Source organism: Colius striatus, chromosome 19 (genome assembly GCF_028858725.1).
Source record: "Colius striatus isolate bColStr4 chromosome 19, bColStr4.1.hap1, whole genome shotgun sequence".
Taxonomy (NCBI): Eukaryota; Metazoa; Chordata; class Aves; order Coliiformes; family Coliidae; genus Colius; species Colius striatus.
In genome coordinates, this window is record NC_084777.1 from 5,526,660 (window position 1) to 5,550,169 (window position 23,510).

General features: G+C 41.6%; 1 protein-coding gene across 1 annotated transcript in view; it reads right to left on the reverse strand.

The window, feature by feature from the left end:
• Positions 1 to 21,520, reverse strand: part of GPR107 (G protein-coupled receptor 107) — a 37,981-nt gene extending 16,461 nt beyond the window's left edge. The window contains exons 1-14 of the mRNA XM_062011368.1: positions 21,360 to 21,520; positions 15,986 to 16,105; positions 15,444 to 15,494; positions 15,117 to 15,205; positions 14,286 to 14,452; positions 13,323 to 13,357; positions 13,065 to 13,121; positions 12,117 to 12,230; positions 10,457 to 10,590; positions 9,467 to 9,542; positions 8,619 to 8,692; positions 7,921 to 8,038; positions 6,811 to 6,941; positions 4,887 to 4,930 (exon numbers count right to left, since the gene is read on the reverse strand). Coding sequence (XP_061867352.1) covers positions 4,887 to 4,930; positions 6,811 to 6,941; positions 7,921 to 8,038; positions 8,619 to 8,692; positions 9,467 to 9,542; positions 10,457 to 10,590; positions 12,117 to 12,230; positions 13,065 to 13,121; positions 13,323 to 13,357; positions 14,286 to 14,452; positions 15,117 to 15,205; positions 15,444 to 15,494; positions 15,986 to 16,105; positions 21,360 to 21,476 — 1,327 coding nt within the window. The 5' untranslated portion in view covers positions 21,477 to 21,520. The remainder of the gene's footprint in view (positions 1 to 4,886; positions 4,931 to 6,810; positions 6,942 to 7,920; positions 8,039 to 8,618; positions 8,693 to 9,466; positions 9,543 to 10,456; positions 10,591 to 12,116; positions 12,231 to 13,064; positions 13,122 to 13,322; positions 13,358 to 14,285; positions 14,453 to 15,116; positions 15,206 to 15,443; positions 15,495 to 15,985; positions 16,106 to 21,359) is intronic.
• Between the last annotated feature and the right edge of the window lie 1,990 nt (positions 21,521 to 23,510).

A 23,510-nucleotide genomic window follows, 5' to 3' on the forward strand; every position in this document is an offset into this window, starting at 1 on the left:
TGATCTGCATTGATTAAGACACAGCATACCACAGGTTCTGATAATCCATCTTTTTCAGATTATTCCTGGGCTAATTTCAAATTCAAATCATAAGATGGGGAAAAACGGAAGTCAGGCCACCCACTACAGCCCTGAATACCAACAGCCAACAGCTTTTTGATGAATAATTCTGACCTTTTTAGAATATCTGTGTAATAGCAATCAGAGGACTGCAGCTGAGGGCACAGGGAGCTCAAGTCCAGACAATACAGTACGCAAGGGCAAACCATAATGCATCTTGAGCAAAGAGCATTGTTACAATGCTTTAGGGGCTTTAGCAACTCTGGTGCATTTGAGATTCAATCTGTGCCATTAACAAACAGTAACTGGAAGTTTTCAACCCTCCCTAAGAATGAAGGCACACATGTAGATCCCAATCTACAAAAGTAACTCCAGAAGCAACTCAGAGAAGTACAGCCCTATAATCTCTATAGCACTCTGCTTAAAAGCATTCCTATACTAAAAAGACAGTGTTGAGCAAACATGCAGGAGCTCAGTGTCACGCATGAGAAAGTGGCATAGACAAGTTAATCTTGAATATTCTGAAACATATTGGCCATTTGGCACAAAAGTTCCCCACTAGGGTCAGAAGAAAGTCCAAAGTACAAGCCAAGCAATGTGTTTCCAACGTGTAACTGCTCCATCAAGCCTGGATAGCTATCTAGGGCGCCTGGAAGTGGTACACTGGAACATAATAGGCCAATTCCATTTCTCAACATTTCCCAGCTCTCCCGTGCTACCCACTGAGGTCTTGACACTAAAATCACTAAGCTTTATCTCAAGGTTTTAGATGCCCACATACTGCCTGGAGCATGTTTACCCTGTGCCACCCCCTCCTCCTCCCTGGAGAGTTGAGGAGGTGTTTTAACACGGGGCTTCACGGAGCCATCGCCTCCAGCAGCTGCTGAGCTCAGCTAAGCAGAGGCTGTTCTGCACCACACAGGACCAGGCTCTTTCTTTTTCAGGGCACTTTCATGGTACAGGAAGACACTGAATATGACAAATGTTTTTTCCTGACATGGGGGCAAGCATGAAAGCATTAATCATCATTTGCCCCCTGCACGGCATGCAGGGAATACTGCCTGGGAGCTACAGACTGCAGTGTATTTCCCCTAATTCTGCTGCTGACTATGACACGCTGCAGTGCTTTGGGAAAATAGCTAACTGTTCGTGATCAGACTGCACTGAGGCTCACATCTCTCATCACACACAGAGGTACAAGCAGAACAAGAACTGCAGTGGTGTTTCCAGCCCTCTGTTCCTCCCTCAAACAGATGACACGACACACAAGAGTGGGTTAGGAGACCTGAGAGGTCCAGCGACCAAGAGCTTTGAGTTCCAAACAAAAATAAGCAAGATTGCTACAGCACACTCACTCTGTTCCTTTTCTCATGATGCCTGTAATCAAGGTAGCTGAGCAGCTTTCCAGCCCAGACAATTCCAGCTCACTTTGCAAGGCTCATTTCATTAAATCCACAGATATTTGTAATGCAAATCTAGAAATGGACAGAGAGCACAGACTCCCATCTGAAAGAAGATACAGTGACAGACCCAAGAGCTGCAGCTAGGCACTGCTTAAGTCTGAAGGTAGCAAAGAAGGAAGAAAAAAAGCTTCTAAAAATGGGATGTTTACGCCCACTGCTGTGCAAGATAAGAAGCCTGTGTAGGTCAGATACTTTGCTTTAAAGATCATCTTCAAGGGAAAAAAAACAAACAGCCAAGCAGCTCAAACTCAGCTGTATCATTGTGCCACATTTATCCTTCTCTAGTAATCCATACCATCTGTCCAGGGACACCCTGTATGTACAATAATGGCTTCTGACCCTTTCCTCTAGCTTCCCCTCACTTTAGAGAAGCATATTTAAAAAAAACCCAAGTTTAACTGACCATTAGCCACTGATTCCAAATTATTGCTACCTACAACAAATCTTTTTAATAACTCTACATTGTTAAAATGAAGCCCCATGGCAAATACAGTTGTATCAGACTAAAAGACTAGTAGCCTGACAAGCCTGCAGCTTCATTTCCAGTCTAGTCACGCTGCAGTCATGGCTGCACTTGACCCAAGGGAGTGCTATCTAATAAGCAGGTTGTAAAGTAGCTGGAGGACAAGAAGACTGGCAGTTGGGAAACAAAGCTCAGTATCCTGGTGGTGAAGTCCTAAGTTGTTAGTTCTAATAGACACAAGAAAGCAAAAACAATTTTCCTTAGGCCTTTCTCAGCAGTGAGAAGGTCACTGTGAGACTCAGCACCAGGAAAAACAGGTATTGAATTTTTAGGATATAATTCCCCAAGACACCCTGTGTGTTAATGAAGTCTGTGTGAGAGATCAGGGAAAGCAGCCTTTGAGATAATATCAGACAACAAATCCTACCAAGAAATAGGCAGTCTAACTATAACTGTTTGCACAAGATTCAGTCAGCTCTGACCACAGGACAGAGCAGTTAAACTGCATATGAGACAATCCAGCAGATTTTACCACTTCAGGAGGAAACTATCTTCAACTCTAGGGGGAAAAAAAATTCTGGTGACTTTAGAGTTAGCACTGGTCCTGTTTTTCTCATGAGAAGACAAGACACTGAGTAGCACTTACTCAGAACAGGGCCTTCAAGGGAAGCCTACAGATTTAACAGCATGTGGTTCTAGTCAAGTCTATCCATTGATAAGCCTAACATGAATGGTTTTACTTTGTTGCAGTACAAGCAAATCACTTTCAATTTTCTCAACCAGGCACACTAGCAGCATGACATCATTAGATAACATTCTGCTCTGGCATCACATTGCCATTCTCTTTCTCCCCACGGCCTCCTAGAAACAGCTTCTAAATATTCTAACCACACTGTACTTCCCAAGGGAGTCCCAGCACTGTGGCTCTCCTGGCCGTGAGAGAGCACTGTGGCTCTCCTTAGCTTCTTTTATTATTAGTGCAGTATAATACAACTGGCTAAATCTTTCTCAACACACAACTGCTGAACTTGCAGGATCTGTACAGCCAGATGGTAAACATCAGTAGGTGATCCACAACCAACAGAAAGCAAGCTGCTACCCATGGAGAACACCACAAAACAGAGGACTAAGAACAGTCCTCAGAAGCCATTGTGCCTAGCACTGACTAGCTATAAAGACAACTATTTTCTTTTCTCTCCATCCTACACTGAAATGCATCCTTCAGAACCGTTTGGTTTTACTCAGAGCTGGATTCCACCCATTACGATGGACAGTGGACAGGTCCAGTCTTTATGCTGAACATCCCTGACATTGGCCACCTCACTTTTCTCCTTCACGCAGTGTTTTGAAGCAAACTCCATAGCACCACCTTGTGATTAAAACTATGAAGTGCACTGTATGTGATCACCCGAGATCACACTGGTCTAGTGGTTCTGTGTCTCCCTTCAGGGCATTAGTTACAACAGTCACAGGCTCCACTGCCACCCAGTAGTCCTGCCTTAGTCACAGGAAAGGTAACCTCTATTTGCAGCCACACACAGTGGCTTCAGCCAAGAACCAGGCCTTACACATTTGAAGTCCTCAGTTCAGAAGAGACTGATTCAAGGAGTGTCTAAATTTAAGCAGACTTTTTTTAACAGTAAGAGCATAAATACTCCAGAACATATGCTCAGGGAACAAGGTAAACCAAATTCAAATTCATCGGTGAATGCCACTGAACATGCTGATGAGAAAGCTACTGATAACATTCATGATCCATCACCAACAACCACCTCTTGTACATTGATTTTTATTAGAAATCAGTATTTTCTTCCTTTTGGTGTGAGGGTGGTTTTTGTGTGATGGTTGGTTGGTTTATTTTGAAAAGCTTAGAATCTGGAAAAAAAAAATAAAAGAGCTGGGCTTATCTTTAGTATTGTTTCAATTTAACAGATGGCAAAACAAGACCTAATCTGTAGTCTGTACAGAGCTGAGTTCAGTAACCAGCCTTACACTTCACCTGCAAGACTGTAGAAGCAACCTGGACTGAAATGCAGGTGTCTCAGAGGAATCCAAAGTAAATGACTGGAAGAAGTATCCCAACCTAGGAAGCTATCTCCAGAAAGGAGAGACAAGAGTTAAAGGATAAAACTGGGTTGAAAAGATGTTGCCAACAAAGGACCTTCTACAAATAGAGCTTTGGAGAAGAGTAAGCCATCAAGTGACAGCACTGAAACGGCTGCCTGCTTCCAAGGAAGCCAGTGCTAGGCCCCGTGGCTTGCATCTGCAGTCAACTGAGGAACTAATTCAGAAGAAGTGAGAAGATACGGTAGGAAAAGCACACAGTGCAGAAGCCATATTTGGGTTGGCTTTCCATCCATCATCTCATTTTCACTGCTATGATAAACATAACTGGACTTTACACAAGCAGTCCTTTAAACTGCTGTATAAAGTCAAGAACTGTGCTACACCGAGTGTCAGTTTACATTGTTTCATAATGAGGTTTCCCTCTATTTTGGCAGAAACAGATTTCTGCAGAAATTGAAGTGGGTCTATTTTGACTAATAGTCAGCAATTCTGGAATTCATTTCTAGTTCTGCTTCATAACACTCGAGTCTGAGAAAAGGCAGCAAATTTGTCAAGATGATTTCCTCTAGATGTCGTGTCTAGCTCAGGCCCCAAGAGCTGTGCAAGTGCCAGAGAACAAGCTCCACGTACAAGCTGTGATAGCCAAAGTAATACATGAAAAAGGTCATTTTCCAAAAGTCATTCCCACATTTCCTCCTGAGGGAAGTAACAGTGTGACAATAACACCGTGTGGATTTGTAGTTTTAGTTTACAGGTTTGAAATCAGCACTTTGCATTTGAAATTCCAGCATTACCTTATGGCATAAACCAGAAAGGAAGCAGAGATCACTTACCTTTCCCATCTGTTGCTGAAGCCTCCTGTAAATGTCTTATAGACCTGAAGAAGAAAAAAAAAGGAGTTGATGAGCTGTAATTTTTTCAATCCCCTTTCACTGCAGCCTTCTAGAACACTGACAAGTTTTGTTAACACTTTATGGCTGGGCCATGCTCAGAATTAACTGTGCCTAGCATGCTTGGCACTGCATATATTTTATCCCCAGCTTAGGCAGTTAGTTCAAGTATCTATATCTCCTTGTGATTAAGAAAGCTGATTGCCAAAGCCTACTTCAGCCTCCAGAAAGCTTTGTGGGAGAGAAGGAGCAGAGTGAGAAACTGGGGCATTTTCCAGCATAATGCTTTCCACTTGTACAATTAAGCTAAGCTACTATTCAGAGTATTGCCAAGCACTCGGCATCTTACTGCTCTTTTAAGCTCTTTTCATTTAAATAGTTGATTACAGCTTACATGTCTACATAGGCAACTTATGTAACAGAAGCTACCCTGCAGGAATGTAAATTCAAGGGCCAAGTCTTAGTCACCTTGCTCACATGAGTCATTCCACCAGCTGCAGTGACACTATCCAGATGAAAAAGGGGCAGGATTTTATGTCCTGGCCTTCACTGCCGGTTTATGTTGGTACCATGACAATGCAGGAACATTGGCTGCACACTATAAACTGTTACAGGACAGCTCTCCCAAATGCATTTGTTTTTCAGACATTGTTTCTTTCTGGAAAACAAGTTTAGTACCAGCATATCACTAGGTAGGACATATGGATTCTACCACTAGGTAGTAAGAGCTGTGACTTTAAAAATCACTTTTATCACTGGAAATCAAGAGTCTCTCTACAAATAAAGTCAATATGCCAGCAGTTTTATTTACCATACCCAAATGCTCCCAGCCTCAGAACTGCAACATTTTGACAGGAATGGGGGAAGGGCCAAGTGGGTAGTGCAAATTTCTTGGAACACATTTCCCAGTCTTGGCAGAAGGCCACACAGAATGTGTAGGGTTTTGTCCTTACACAGGGAACAACTGGAAGGTAAAGACAGCTGAAACTTAGCCGAACAAGTCAAGCTGAAGCTTACTCTCACCTCTGAGCACACACACCCACCTATATGCATTATGAAATGTTTCTCTGAAAACACTGGAGAGTTACACACTCTAGAGTGATGACATGTTGCCTAAACAGACACTTATATTCACTCTGCATTTTAGAAAAAAATAATGGAGGTAATGGGAAGAAATAAGAATATTCTGTGTTAACTAATCAAGGAGCCAGAAGCTCCCTCATCTTCTCCTTTAAATCCAGCTGTTTATCCAATTAAGACTAAAATGAATGAAGATGATAAATGTTCTGATTAACTGGCAAGAAGCAACCATAGTTTTATCTGTATTATCTGTGTTTTGGTCAAGTTTTATATAACCAACATTATTTCCTGCCAAGTAGAGTGGAAGGAAGGGCAGAGAAATACTCCCTGTGGGATTATTTTCTCTAAAGAGTCAAGTAAAAATACAGCTACTCTGCTTGAAGGCAACACTGATCTTAGACAGCACCATTGCTTTAGAATTTAGCAGCAGTTTCCAGCCTCAGTCAGTAAAGCAAAATCCTGTTTCTCGATGTAAGAGAGAAAGCGCTTGCACAAAACTCCAAGTTTCAAAAGCACCTATAGTCTGGACAATGCTGGTGACACGGAAATTGCCACCCACCTTACCTTATCCCCACTTTAACATCCCCCAAACAAGTACCTTCCACAACACAAGACCAAAGAGTTAGGACCGAGTCAGCTAAAAATGACCAAAATGCTTTACTCCAAAGGGCTGATTCCTTCTCCTTTGGTGGTGCTTTTAGCTCTAATTAACAGTTAATACTCGTTAGTTCAGAAACAGCTTAAGCCATGAGGACTCAGAAATCACACCACACTTCCAGTGACTCACCATACCACTGGAAATAGGATGGCTCCACAACATAACAAGTCTACCAAGAAGAGGATTTCTTTCCACAGTCCATATTCAGTTGTCCCCTCTTCTGTTGACTCTATGATAATGAATGCCACATTTGCCAGTACCTACAGGACAAAACACACTTAATGGTTTCAGAACCTTTTCCCAATTCAGCAATTGCAGAAAGCTACAGTTAGAGACCATCCAGTAACATCAATAATTCCTCTGCAGCTCTGTGTCAAGAAAGTCACACGGTTCAGCAACATCTTCACAGGATTTACAGGAATAAAATTGATTGGAACTCATTTGTGCTGACTTTCAGAGAGTAGTCCCTTTTGTTATAGACTATGCTGAATGCACTGTATCAGTAGAGACAAAAGAGAAAAATCTATATACAGAAATAGGACTTCACATATGCACAGACAGCAAATATAAATTTACTCTAAATTAAGCCAGTAATTCAAACTGGTCATGGACTATATTTTGTAGTCCATACCTGAGCTCTAGAAGAGCCTGGAACACTAACTATATATTTCTAGTTTTGCATCTGCAAGGGCAGAGAAGCTGTTCTATCTACAAATAGAAACACTGCCCTGCTATTTACTTCAGTTGTTGGAATAGGAAGCAAGCACTGATCACTTTGAAAACAGTGGATAAATTTCCCTCAGACCCAACAGATCTACAATTCTTCATCTTTCTTAACTTCTCTCTTTTTTCTTAAGCCCATTCAGCAAGCATTTCAGAGGTGACATCTTTCATTTAATTCCTCTGCTTAGTAGTTTTAGCACTGTTCTGCAGACTAAGTTTTCCCTTTTTTATAGCTACCTTATAGCTAGTTGCTCATTTGCTGACACTACTTGATCACCATTATCTCATACTGAACATAGGGAAAAAAAGTGAGGAAAATTATAGCTCCACTGGCCCAGGGGCTTTACTTCTGGCCCAGGAAACTCATGATTCTGTGAAATCCCAGCTCAAATGAAACTGTAACCAATAGGCTTATAACAAGCAGTAACTGTGGTGTTTTGTGAAGGATTCACAGCCTTTTACAGTTGCCACAAACAGCTCTCCCACAAGACAGCATTAACACAGCTCAGTCCTCACCTGAAGTGGGATGACAATCATGAAAATTTTTTTGTCTTTATCTGACAGGATGTGTTTAATGAAAGCCCAGCCTGTGCCAATAAGGGCAATAGTGATGAACAGAAGAGCACCTTTCAGTCTGAAAGGGAAAGAGATACTGCAATTAGGCTACTTTATCACACTTCCTCTTCTGCTCAGGTTCTCTACTATCACAGTAAAGCCACAAACCCAAACAAATGCCTTGCTATTCATAATTTTGGCAAGTGCTTATCCTACAACAGTGAAGCAGATGTACTTGCTTACAACTGTGTATCACATAGCAAGCATTACACTTCATCCACAATGTCAATATATGTAATCTTTTCCTGGGGGAGTCATCCATTCACCACTGTGAACAGGCAAAATCACTGCCAGCTGTACCCTCTTACCATTCACACCAACAGCAAATTAGATACTTGAATGTTAGCATGAACAAAGGACAGCAAACCATTTCTCCCCTTTTACTACTCCACCCAGATAAGTATCAATTCTCTGCAGCTGTTCTCTATAAGTAGAGCTTTCCCCTTCACACAGGGCTGATGGTTGCCTTATTATTCAGACCACAGCACCAAAAAATCAGCAATTTTCCAGTTTGCTGGGGAGGGAGGGAGGGGGGCAGTCCCACAGGGAATTCAGTTTCGTTGTTTGAATTTATCACATCAATCTTCTGACATACTTACAGGTGAGTAATGTAATAAACAACAGCCCAGCCTTCAATAGGGAATCCCTGAGAAGAAATGTAGTGATAGTCGATCTGGAAGCAGAAAATGCAGTACTTTAGAAGCTGCTCATCAGCACCCTACCTGTGTCTATAAAATAGGTCTGCTTGACAGCCACTTCAAGTTTCATTTTCCAATCAGTGGGTACAAACTCAACTCTGTAACATCTTGGAGAACATTTCCTCCCAACGTGTTCTAGTTTTGTTCAATGAGGTCATTTCCATTTGCACTATTTCTTCAGTGAATGTATCTCATACAATACACATCCTTCCTACACAGCTCCGACACTTAACTATAGTTAAACAACCACATTTGCAACCTATTCATTCATTCACTGATAAAGTTCAGTTTCATTAGGTGACAAGAGGTTTTCCAGTTTCACTTTCAGTGGAAAACAGATTCAATTCATTAGACTCCAAAAATGTTTGTAGTGATACTTCATTTAGAGTAGTGCCCTTGAGTTTTACAAACATTCATCAAGGTTTCCATTTATTAACATGTATTGCAAGCCACGTGGCTGAAGCACCACCATAGCTCAAGCTTTCAGGCCAGCCTCAGATGGCCAAAACGTTAGAATCATGGAGTTCATTCAACTCTCATTTATGTTTTCTGCTTCACCACTTCAGGCCACAATCTCCATTGTATTTGAAGTCAGAATTCACTGATCAAAACTGAATCATTTCAATCAAAACAGCTGCAGTTCAGTTCCAATGCTTCTCTCCAATTCTCCCTACCCCCCAAACACATTTCCCTAACAGCAGGCCCTGGATTCCACTTTCATACTCTACAGGCAGGGATGTTATACATACCGCATGGAAGACTAAGGAGAGAGATTTAGTGAAAGGGAGGGCTGCCATTAGCCAGTGAATTTTAAAGACATCGTTTCTGAGAACAAAGAAGGAAGAGCCATCAAATTGAAAGCTAGCAATAAAAATTTCCATTCACAAGGGTATTTCTTTAAAGCCTATAAATAGCAAACAGGAACTCAATGTCAAACAGTATAACAAACGTCAAACAGGCTGAGATGACTATTAGTGCAAAAGGACTTCCCTTCAATGCTGCAGTTCAACTTCTTGCAACATTCTGAACATTTCGACAACATGTTCTACAACTCTCCTCCTTAATACACGGATTAATTAAAAAACCATCATTCATAGCAACACCTTGAATATATAGATCATAACTGAAAATTAGCTAAACATCATTCAAACACTTGTTACTCCACACTGCCCCCAAGACACTATACCACACCACCAAGTGAACTTCAGACTAAGTCAGAGGTAAAGTCAAAATGAAATCATAGGTGCTCCTGGCTTCTGTTGCTATGCTTCAACTATTAAAAAGAAAGTTTTTCCATCAGGAGTTTTTACTACTCTCAACTATAGCCAAAATGTTTATGGCTCTCCACTGCCATCAGCTGCAATTCCTCATATGAAAAAAAAACCCACTCAAATTTCTCTTGACATTTAAAGTTATTTTCAAACAGTGTTCGCCTTTGGCTATCAGCTACAGGAATTTCCTGTTTATTTGCTGCCACAATATAATTAAATATCTACACTAGATGAAGAATTTCTTAATATTTGCCAACTTTAGAACAACAGTCCACAACAATGATCCTGACAGTAGTAGCTGTATTCAACTAGAAACTGTATGTATTAGGTGTACAATATGGAGATAGATTTGGAGTTTTAAGTTATTAAATCTGACTGTAAATTAGGCATTATAAGAGGAGGAATAACAACCAGAAATCAAACCAGGCAGGCCCATACAAGTCACTGACACTGAACTCATCTGCTTACCTGCGTTTACGAAGTATATGGATCCACACAGTCCCAGAAAGGAAGAAGAAGATAGCCATGGAAATGTAAAGTTTTGGCAGTGGGATCTCACCCGCTGAGAGGTAGCTTTCAGGATTCTTTTCTGTAATTTCTATCTGAATATTAAAGGTGTGTTACGTGTACAGTTGAAAAAAAAAACATTGTGTTGAAGCAGAGTCAACAATTACAGCACACAATCAAATTCCCTCATTTTAAATCAGTTTTTCTAAAGCAGTGACTGTTATGAGACTCTTGAAGAAAAGCAACTCTTCATCCTCAAGCATCTCAAAGCATTTTGCAAAATTACATCCACAACAATCATTTCCTTGAAAAGCAGAAAAGAACAGAGGTTCTTTCCAGTGCTTCAGTTATGCAACGTCATTCAGAAAGGCAAAGTAATTTCCCCAAAGAATAGCTGTTCTTCACCCCAAACATCAGAGATTGCCCATCTTTGATTCAGAAACAGTAACTACAACTTTGCATAAACAAGCAGGTTTTCAGCACAGTCCCAATTTTAGGTGTGGAGAAAGTCATATACAGCTGAAGAATTCACTCTTAGGTTTACTACAGGGGATTTTCTTCACTTGTCAAGAGAAAATAAGCACTTTGCTGCAAGCCTATTACCTTGTGACTGAGAAAACAGAAGCTTTATTTAACATCCTATTTATGCCCCTAAACTGCTTGGTTATAGGTGCTAGGACTTCATTAAAATAATGCACCAAGGCTGGTTTTCAGTACCTAAACCGTCCCACATCTCTAAATACCAAGCAGGTTAGTTACCCAGATTTTCTTCTCTTTCCAGATCCTTCAGTGGGTCAAAGCAACGAACTGCAAATAAAATCTTTGTCCTCTAAACATGCAACTTTAGAAGCAGATTTAATGTAGTCTAGTCTGAGTTAAGTTAGGGCTGCTAAGTTTTATCACCCACATGTTTTGCCTTGCATGAGGTTCAGCACAACTCTGTAAAAAGCAGTTCAGGGGTCTGATCTGTCTGAGTAACCTTGATCAACAAGACGATGCATTACAGAATAGCTCACTGTACACCAGCATGGATGCTGGCATGAGTCTGGGAAAGAGAAGAAAGGGAAAGCCTGAGCTGTGATAATGCACTCTGGCTCAACAGAAAACAGGACCAAAGTCTTGGATGTTATAAGATAAGAAGTCTGCTATAGCATATTGCCTTTAAGATGTGTATATAACATTGTAAAAAGGCATCTTTAATTAGGCCAAAAAAAAAAGCAGGAAACACTAAATTCACAAATACTGGCAACTGAGTTTGCAGCAACAGTGTTAATCTACAACTGTGCAAAATAAAAAACAAGTGATTTTTTGAGCACAGCGAAACAGGATCAGCTGGTTTAGCTCCCATCTCATTACAGCATCTAGTCACAACTGTGTCGACTGAACCCAGCCTACACACAGTCTACAGATTTCCAGACACTTCTTCAAAACTAGTATTTTAGTTCTTACTGTAGCTGCTTCCTTCAGAAATGCCACCAGAGAGATTGAATGCACAACTCTGAATCACTTTCCATCCCATACATACTCATGTAACTGTGTGCTTGGTATCCAAGCAAGAATTGAAAGCTGTATATTGCAGCGTAAGTAAATGAGTTAATTATACTTTAGAAGCTATACTCACATCAAGACTAAACAGCCGATGATTGCTACCCTTCTCATCTTGACTGCTAGGACATTTATGGAAATAGAGGCTGTAGAGACCTTCTTGGTTTTCAGAGCTGATGTTAAAAGAAAACTGCAAATAAGGAATAGGAAAGTCAGCATTCTTCTCATTCACAACAGGGTTGCCCTGGTAAGCAGCCATCTCTACTGAGGCAAGAAAAAAGTCAGTTATTTAGGGTCAGCTGGATCCTTTCAGTAAGTATACTGTTCTGAGGACACCAGTGCACCTACAAGTTTCAACAGAATTCCAGATGCAAAATCATTGCACCTATCTATGATTATGTACTCTGGTAATCCAAGTTCTTTATTAAAAACCTTTAGGTATCACTGTTTAATTTACTTCATGTCAGAGAAAAAGACAAGAAACATTATGTGTTTAACATGGTGACGTGTAGATTTTGATCAAACTTGCACTAAAGCATAAGCAGCTCCCCCACCTATATAAATTGTGAGAGCTAGGGAGATGAGATTTGTGGCACATAACAGAATTTAAAGTGTGTTTGGTTTATAGTAATCAACAATCCTAAGTGAAGCAAGGTGCTGAAACAAAGCATTAACCTGAAAGACATAGAATATCTTTCTCTTAAGTGAGTCACCAGTCAGGTCATGGCTATTGTTAGCAATTTGCATGCTCTAGTTGCACCACGGTAAACTTTAATACGCTGAAGCTCACGGAGTCAGATCTTCAGAAGAACTGTGTCACACTAAAGATAATTTAAAACATTCTATTTCAAAAAAAAAAAAAGAAAAAAAAAAAAAGACTTCCAGCACTTCTTAACAGGAATCTACTCACAAACTGACTGAGGTATCACAGAGGTATCTATACCAGCCTTTTGCTTTTCACATAGTAGGTACAATGAAGGAACTGTCTGCACATATTAAGACCAGGTACTGACAGGCACCCTACCTGAAATGAAACAGTTCCTCTGTCATTGTGAACAGGATATTGTTGTTCTATTGTGTCCTGGGAGAAGGAAAAGAGAGTTTTTTTAAGCAGGTAACAACCACATTTAGCTATGTCATCCAGACAATCAAAACTGTATTCTGTGTATTTACAGTGGAGGCTGAGAGTAACAGAAGATAATACGTTGCACTTTCTGGCTATGTTTATACTGGAATAGTCCCCCAGGTTCTTTTTGAAAGAAAACAGCATATAGTTCCTTACCTGGGAGGGTGTTGTACTTCGTTTGGACTTCTTATCTAGAGATAAAAGTATTGATAGTACATTTAAAGGGTTTGCATTTAGACATCCTCATAGAATACCACATTGTGCACATTCTCAGTACCTTACTCAAATCTTCCCATACTTGTCTGCGTGGCAGCTTCCTAGATAATCAACAGAGATTCTTTCCCAGTCTCTCATTACTCTCCCAGGATTCTTCCCACAACTAGCATTCTGTCAGAATGTATTCTCAAATGCTATAACTGAGTACTATTCAGCTGCTTTAGTAGAAGGGTTGGGTTGGACTAGATGGTCTCTAGAGGTTGGTCTCTATTGGCTGGAAAGGACCTGCAGAGGTATTTAATCAACTTCTGACTCAAAGCACGCCTAGTGTCAATCCTGTATCATACTGGCCCTGAGCTTATTTAGTCAAGTGTTTAAAATCTCAAAGGATGGAGGTTCCACAGACAAACGTTCTGCTACAGTGCTGGAATACCTACTTAGGAAAGTCTTGTTTGCCATCCTAATATCCTGAGACATTCAAGACTTTATAAGGGGGAACAGCAACAGGTTATATTGTATGCCACTACTAAAAATAGCTTGGCATCATTATGCTTCTAGCCTTTCTTCAGCTAGCTGCTAGTGGCTACCAAATTCCCCCTTAGTCTTCTTTTTGCCACTCAAAAGACAAACATGTACCTCACACCCTCCTCACAGGTACTGTAGGTCTCTGTTGGATCAATGTGCTCATTAGGTCTCTGCTGGATCAATGGAACTGGTTATCACAAGTCACTGAGCAGAAGAGACTCCAGTCCAAGAGACATCCCTATGCACAGGTTTACACAAGACTGTGCATCAGGTTCTGGCCCAAGGAGACCCCAGAACGTCACCACAATACACTACTGGACATATATCAGCAAGGAACTAGCAGTGGGAACAATTACAGGTCAGGTTTAGCAGGCTTACTTTTGCTGTCTGCATTTTCGTTGGACTTTGCAGGACTTCTGCCAGAATCACTGCTCTGTTCAGAAGCTTTTGCTGGCTTGGTACTTAAGGCTGTAACATTTTCCTCAGATGTGAATGAAATTTTAGGTAACAAAGAAGCAGCTTTTGCAGAGAACTTTACTTTCACACTAAACAAACAGAGAGATTTATATAAAATGAAAGTAAATCAACATTCATAAAGAGGTTGTCATAGCCTACAAACACCAAATAAAGGAATATCTATTTGTCTTGACTTGTTTTTTTTACCACAGACAACAGGCAAGCACCACACCATGACTTATGGCAGCCTGGCATTGAACTGATCACTGGATAGTTACATCAATTACAGGAGCAGCTGAAGAAAAATAAGTTTATTCACTTTTAGTAACCAGAGCCTCATTTGAAGTTATTTTACCATACAGTTACAGTTGTTCTGGCAAAAGAAAGCAACACAGCCTCAAAGGTACTTCCCTAAAACAGATAACTCAAGAAAATCAATAAAATGGCATACTCAGTGCAACAACGGCAGAAGTGACCCAAGACTTCAGGTACATGCCTTCAAAACAATTAAGGTATTTTGCCCAATGTCCCCTTATTCCTCCAATATACAGCAAGAATTCTTGGACCACTTTACACTGTAGGGGTTTTTTTTCTTTCACTCTCACCCTACCTCTCAACTATCACATAACTCACTTTATAAAAATTAAAGTACATGCAAAGCAGCTCTCCAAACCCTTAAAGAAATCTCACAAGTGTTACATTAGCTTCAGCTAGTGAAACAACTTTAAAATGTAGCATACATTAGTTACTCACGTGTCAGATTGAAAGTTCAGAAGTAAAATTACAACAGAGACATCTTGCTCTGGTTTCTTCCTCAAGATACAATAATCCACTTCTTCATCCTGGTAATACAAGCAAAGTATCTTTGAAGTATCCTCCTGTTTGTGAGAAGTGGGACATGTTCCACCTCCTGGGTAGAAGTTACCATTCTTAGCGCAGCAAGTTGAAAAGTTGAATTAACCTTAACAACCCACCCATGTCTAAAGGACAACCTTGTGTTTTATTTCTTCCAACTGTTTCTGGAGTAAGGTAGACTATGACAAGCCCCCAGTTCAGAAAAATTAAGTTCACATCTCTTACCAGGTAAGTGGAGAACCCGTCATTCCTTGTTCGATCCAAGCTGAATCCCACCTATGAGACAATTGAGAACAATCTGTCAAATTAAACCAGCTCGGGTTCCTCTATTATCACAGGCCACAAATGTAAGAGTCAAAGATCCTGCTCTCTAAATAAGTTTTTAAGGTAGAATCCAGGCATTTTTCTCATTACCTAATTAGACAGAAAAAATATGACTGAAATGTAATGAACTTGCTGCTTCAACCACCAAGAATGAAATATGTAGTGATTCCAACCCAAACTGGAGTAGCTTCTGTCACTGAACATTCTGACGTATTTCAGATGGTTTTGCTTGTGAAATCATTTAACACTTTTAGCAATAAAGAGGTTGCAACATGCAGAAGAATAAGAACACAGGTCTGTTTTCTACCCTAGTATTTCAATCTATCAAAACCACTGATAGAATGCTCTATACAACATGTAATGTTAGAGTCCACTAAAGGCATCCAACGCAAGGGCAAATTCACAGGAAGCCTAATACAGTCATTGGACTCAAAGTAACTTACTAATCCATCCCTGTCAGAGTTCATAGGTGGCTTCAATGAAAGGTTGCTGACATTGACTTTCATGAAACCATTCTTGAAGAAGCCAAAGGTATTCAGGTGCACTTTCTGCCTCACGTCATCCTGTAAGAAGAGAAAGTAATTTTACAAGTCACAGCACTCCAAGAGGAAGCAAGGTGATGGAGATTAGCGCTTACTCAAGTATTCATGCAAAACACCTATCTGAGCACATCAAGAGCAAATTTATTTGCAAAACATTCAGATACAACCAATTATTTCAGTGGAATTGACCAACTCTATCAATAATATGAAGAGCAACAACTTTCAATGAATGTCTCTGCTAATGACCTGCCTATACTGCTCAGAACTAGGCAAGAAAAAAAGGCTGAAAGAAAATCTGGCATCACCAATTAAACAAAATATTGTCAGCACAGAAGAGACTGTGGACAAATCAAGACAGATGTGGCTTAAGAGGAATTAGCTGATTATAGTGATCTTAATTAAATGAGAAGTGGCTTTTTGTCAAGTGTTTAACAAGTATCACCATGTATTGTCATCCCATCAGATGTCAGGCAAAGTCAATGATTGGACAGATGAACGTCTAACACACAGGAAAACTGTGTGTATGGTACAGATGAGAAAACTCCTTCTGTAGTCCCATTCCTCCAAATGATTTTAAGCAAGGCATTGTGTCTTATGAGTAGGATAAATACAAAAAACTGGATATGCATGTTCAAACAGAATCATTTGGGTTAGTTTCTCTGATAGGGAAACTCCAAACTCTGACTCCACTCCCAGTCTTAATTGCAGAATAATTTACTCCCTCTCAGATTGGCAAGAAAACTGTAGAAATTAATCCCTCCCCATGCCTTGCTTGGCTGACAATGGCTCAAATACAGTCAGCTTCTTGATTTTTTAAAAAAGGGGGCTGTGAAAGACCTCACATGAAGAGTAATAAACATTACACACAGCTGCCACATCAGATGAGGAAAGGTCATATCCCTGTTACTGTGTATTCATAAATCAATAAAGAGGTACACGTTGGAATCTCAGCCTCTTGGATCATCAGTTGGAATTAGAGCAGAAACAGAGCAACAACAAAAAAATAAAAAGCATGTTTAAAATGTAATTGAAAGCACTTTTACAAGTTGTTACTAAAAATAAGAAAAGGAAAAGATAGGAAAAGATAATCAGACTGCAGAACACTCTAAGCAGAGAAGTCAGCTGTTAAAGTGAAACAAACTGTTCTGGACAGGGTACTGGAAGACTGAGCTAAGACCTACAGATGTACAGTAAGTTGTCTCTCTTCCTTCACACCCAGCATTAATTTTGACATCTTTGCATAAAACATTGTTGGCACATCCATATCACTCACTGTAATAGCAGGACACTAATCCTGACACAGCTAACCTGGAATCTAGCTGTAACAAGATCATCCTCATAGAATCAAGTTAATGTGGCAAATAACCAGATGGTTCACTTAATGCCCAGAAGAGGGGAAAAAAAATTAGTGACACATGGCTCTCAGCAGACGCTTTGTCCAACAGCGTAATATAGCTGTGCTGTCTCCCAGTTCTAGGTCACTTAATGTGCTTGAACAAGAGCCCATCTGGTTCATTTAACACTGCTTTCAATATCATTTCCCAGTCAGAACAGAAGATTAATACTAGCTCTTCACAGAGCACACCACATGCATTTAGCCACATCTGGGCATAGCAGCATTTGCCTGGGTGATTAGTTAAAGGAGAACTGAAGGGAGGACACACAGTGTCATCCAGCCACAAGGTATTTGCAGCTTGTAATCATGACCAGAGACCGACACTTAACTCTGAGTACTTGCAAAATTCTTAAGTTTATTTACCCTGACAGTTTACTCATATGCTCCCTACCAAAAGATAATTAATATACAACCCACACTCTTTCCTCCATGGTCTTATCTCAGCTTTGAGTGCTTAGAGTTTACAGATTTAGTTCACAAATCCTTCAGCTTTGCATGATCCCATACACAGTCATCAGTAGCCACCAAGCAACAGCATCAGTAGCCACCAAGCAACAGCAAATAGATGCATCCAAGAGCATCTACTGCTCCACACATTAACAGCTTAGAGGCACCAGCCTAACAATAATTGTCTCGCCTTTCACAGGAGGCTTAATGGGTTGGAAGAAGCCAGCTTTTATTTATAATCACTCAATTGCTGACTTCAGAAATATCCAGTTGTAAGTTTACAAGAAAGATGTGAACCCACACAAGTGAATATCTAAGCATGAGTTGTTAGCGTACACAGAATTTTAATTTACAGAGGATGCATTTAATAGTTAAGCCTGCCCTTGTGAAGAGAGGAGTGAGGGACTCATGACTAACAGGTTACTCTCAAGCCAATAAAGTTCATATCTTATTTTAATAAACATCTTCCCCACATCTTTGACTCCTTTAAGATAAATATTGATCTTGCAACTTTTGGGTAAGGTTACAGGAAAGTGACATCCAATATTCTGTAGACCAGAATGGGCAGGAAATACTCTTTAACCCCAAATCTAATTGGGATCACACTGTCAGTGCAGTGAAAGTTTAAACAGAGTGCTTAGCCTTACGTGGAAGGAATGGTACTACTTGTATGAGATTAGAAGCAAGACTTATAGTTTCTGTAAGACTAAATAAATCACTGTGAAAGGTATTTTCAACTTGAAAAACTGAACCATGAGACCTACCAACATTAAAGGGTGACAAATGTTTACAAACAACTACTGAAAAATAACATCTTCCAAACAATCACTTCACATGAAACTGCAAGCTTGACAGCATCAGATAATAGGAGAGGTCTTGTATCCCTTTTTGAAGCCACTTAACTGGAAGGATAACTCATTTTAATTTGAAACTACAACCACAGCCACTACACAGTGTGGCCAGTGGGTTGGTTCCTCTTGAAGCAGCACATTTAGCTATTCACTGGCATTAAACTTCACTGCATGCCTGACAAAGGCCTTGCTCACCAACTTTCTCAGCTTGCCACTGCATTATGCAAAACATAAGGCCTGAATATTATAGCACTCTCTGTGAAGACAGAGGGGGGCCAAGAGAAACATTCTAACTACCACCTGCATCTGGAAACTTCTGAAAATAGCTCCTGTTCATCTTCTACAACTTCAGTTTCCTAGTCTTTATTTGGTGGAGGGGTGTTTGGGTTTTTCATTACATATCTCATTAAACTGATAAAGATGGTAACAGTTGCTAATAAGGAAGAGAGTCTCCTTTGACAAAGTTAGTCTAACAGTAAGATGGAAATAAATATTTTTTCTTATTTAGAGGCATAAATGAGGGGTGAGAAAAAGGTTATTTTCAGAACAGGAAATGGCTCATACTGGGCCTTGCTTTCCTGGCAACAAAAAAGCAAGCTTCACCTTAGCACACTCATTACAAAGCTACAAGAACAAGTCTTCTAACTCAAGCAATAACAGCTTGTTTGAGGAAACCTAATATCAAACTCTCACACAAAGCTGTGGCCTTTAGCTTGGCACAGCGTCAAAGCACACTTACAAGCAAGGAGCCAATGGCAAGAACACTAGAAGGGAGATTTCTTGTGAAAGGGTACACTTGTTGGAGCCTGGTGTTTACATAAATGCTGTAAAGCAGCAGCTGAAGCAGAAAAGGAGAGACTGTTTTCTAACAATAAAGCTCATGTTTATACAGGAGGTGGACAAGCATTAGCATGCTTCTACCTTCCACGTTGCTTGGTAGGTCAGTGATGCAACTCACACTAAATACCTACAAAACTAAAACTATACTTCACTTTCATTGTAAAAATCAGCAAACACTGTATAGGATTGATCCAAATAGTTAAGAGACACAAGGGAAAAATTCTTCCCTGTTGAGGCGAGGGAGCAGTGGAACTGAAGGAGCCCAGATGGGCTGTGGAGTCTCCTCTGGAGACATTCAAAACCCACCTGGATGAGTTCCTGTGTGACCTACTCTAGGTAGTCCTGCTCTGGCAGGGGGGTTGGACTGGATCATCTCTTGAGGTCCCTTCCAACCCCTTAGGATTCTGTGGTAGCCTAATAGGAACTAGAAGTCATGCTTCCTGCTGAGAATATTTGCTTAAGGCCAGTTTTAAAGATTTCCTCGTAAGGGAAAAATATCACATCAACAGAAATTCCTCCAGCTCCCAACTGCTGGTCACAAATTCCTCACAACAACGCAACCAGCACAAACCTCCTCATTTGTTGCTTCAGAGAAAAAAAAATTACTTTTGCTGAAACAGAACAATATTGATGTGGCTGCACATTAGACAGCTATATGGTCTGGAAAACTCCCTATAAGTAGGTCATGAACATCCCTCTGGCATTTGCTACATCCCAAAGGGTGAAGGGATGCTCTTGCAAAGTTTTGGCACCCTTCCTAAACTGCCCCAAGAACACGAGACTGTTGTCCTAGTCATACACCACTTTATCAACTTCTCCCAATGTTTCTATAGTCCAAATAATACACACCAAGGACAACAAGGACAAAATTAACAAGTTTGTTCTGAATCTGAATGGAGCATTTCAGGAACTATACAGAAGCCCTTAAAGGGTGTCACCCCAAACACAAAGTTCCTCTGTCCCATAACAACTGTGTAGCTTATTTAAAGCACAACAGACAGTAACAGTGCAGTGCTGTAGATCTTCCCATCAACAAGCCTGAATGAATCATTCCTCTCAAATATAGTCACAGGACTACAAAACACTTTTAAACCACAACCAGAAGTTTATCACACTGAAGCAGAGAGGCATCAGTATCACTGTCTTCTTCCTTGCCTCTGCTGCTCACTTGATTAAGGCAAAGGCACTATATCTAGACGGCCAACACGACAGCCAGATAACCTTTTAGAGCTGAGTGATCACTGATTAGGAAGGAAAACTACTGCTGAGGGTAGATTAAATACTAAAGCAACTCCAATCCCTTTCAGAAGCTTTCCCCTATTCACGTTCAGTTCTCTCTTATCACATGCAGCTTTCTGCCCTGCTTTAATTGGACTTGGAAGCATTAGCATTTTCAAGCCGCTACAGTTCTGAGGCCCCTTCAAATGATTTCCCCACATCTAAGAAACAAATGGACAAGAAAGCAGGGACAGGGGCTGACGGGATGGGTGGGAGACAGTGGGGAGAAGGAAAAACAACTCGAAAATGAGAACACAGCAAGCCCGGGCAGGTTGAGGCGCAGGAAGGGAGCCTAAAGAGATGGGAAGTGGGAGAAGGGGCAAGGATATGAAGCTGGAGGCGCGAGGTTGAGAACCCCGACCCGCGGGAGGCGGGTAAGGCCGGGCCGGGCCGGGCCCGCCGCTCCCCTCAGGCGACCCGGAGGGAGCTGAGCCAGCAGGAACAGGGGCGGCGCAGACCTTACTTTGAGGGTGAGATGATGGACGCGGGCGCCGACCGGGCCCGCCCAGAACAGCACAAGCACAAGAACCGTCAGGACCGCGGCCCGCGACAGAGCAGCCCCTTGGCCGCGGGCCGCCATGTTTAGTCCAACATCAGCATCCTCTTCCCGCAGCGCTTCCGGGGTCGGGGGGCGGCACGTGACCGGGCGGGCGGGGCTGTGCTCGCGCCCGTCAGCGCCGGGCGCGCGCCCGCAGTGGGTCGTTCCCTGTCCCCGGCGTTTTGAGGCTTCACAGCCTTTCGCCTTCCGTCTACAGCCCTTCTGGGCTGCTCACACCCGGAGGCTGACGCCAACGGCGTCCCCCGGTTGTCCGGGGACTCTCAGTGAGACCCATGGCAGCGGCTGAGGCTCTGGGGTGGGCTCCCTCCTCGCCAGCGGCCCTCGCTGCCCTCACAGGGGGACACCGGCCAGATGGAACCCCCTGAACCTTCCCCGCACCAGCCTTTGTGGCTGTGCTTAGCGAGGCCCGGGATTAGGGTGAGATGACACAGAGCTCTTCTCTGTCCCTCAGCGAAGTCTGGAGCTGTTCCTGCCTTAGCCCTCAGCCACACAGCAGAGTTCATTCGAGGTTTGCAGTTGTTGCCTCCAGCTCAGCCTTGGCTTGGCCAGCAGGTTTCAGCTTCTTCCTGGGACCTCAGGTGAGAGCAGATGTCTGAGCATCAGGTCACCCAAACAACTGTAAAACTGCCTTTCTGTGTAAAGCTGGGCTTAGAGCATTAGTTTTAAATATCAACACAAAAACCAAAACAAGGGTCTTTCTCCTTCCTTACTGGAACAGTGTTGCAGTTATGAAACTATTTGAAACTGTGAGCTGTAGTTCCCCTTAAAAATGAATCATCAAGCAGGTTGGGTCTGGCTTCTCTGATGTCTTTGGTGCATAAACTGAGAGTATCACATAAAGCAAAGTGAACACGAAGGCTAATGAAAAGGAAAGGAAAGGAGAAAGGGGAAGCTATGCAATGGGAAACCATCACTGTAAATAAGTGTACTTCAGTGTAGAGTCCTGTCCTATCTGCTCATGGAACTCTGACATTCTTTCAGTGTATGGACTAACAGCTGTGCAAGTTTCTTCATCGGGAAGCAGATAAACGACTGGACCAAGCAAGGAGTAAAATGCAAGTGAGCATGAAAAGGCAGAGGAAAGTCAATAATCTTCACTTCTATATTAGCAACATTGTGTAGAATGTCCCATCTTTGTGCAGAGGTGAATCAGATGTTACTGTACTTACAATTTAATTTCCCTCTTTTTCTTTTATACTCTTAGGTAATAAAATAATCACAGGAATCTCACCATTAGCTAAAGAAACCTGAACTGGTTCAGAAAACATCTGGAAGCATGTATTTTCTAGTAGGATTTTTTTTTCTCTGGGCAGTAGCTTGTGGATGCCACTAGATGTCCTGTCAACATCGGGCCTTGCAGCACACACAGCTACACCCCAGGGGGTTATGAAGCCTGCAGGCATCAGGTGATTTGCTCTGAAATGATAACCTCGCTACACATGTTTTCTTGGAATTATTTTTAATGTTGTAATTATTAAATTTCTTGAGCACGGCCCACCTGGGAAACTTTTTACTTTTGAAGTCAGCTTGCAGTTTAGGCAAGGTCAGAGATGCTCTAGCACTAGATGGACAGACCCACAGCGATAAGACCTACCTAAAACCAGGCATAGCCTTGCAATATCTCTCACAGCCTAAGCCCTCAGGCCACAGCTTAAATGAGGCTCAAGAGCCCACAGAGGGTGTGTGTAGAAACCACAGCTGAGGCTGGCTGGGGCCATTAAGGTTTATCAGGTCTTAATCAGGCCTTAATTAGGCGGCCATGGCCCCTGATAGGACATTTAAAGAGAACCAAGGTCCCCTGCTGTGTGTCTCAACGATCTGCATAGTGTTGGAACAGCAGAAAGGAAACAGCTGGGATAGTGATGGCCTCGGGGAAAGGTGTGTCCTCTTCCTTTCCTGGGGCCAGTTTCATTCCCAGTGTATGAGAGGTTACAAGCAACATCTATGTTCCTTGTCTTGGATGTGTGTTATCTGGTTAGAATTATAAAAATAAAAGGGAAGCAGCTGCAAGGGTGATAACTCTGGGGGGAAAGGTGGGTCCTCTTCCTTTTGTGT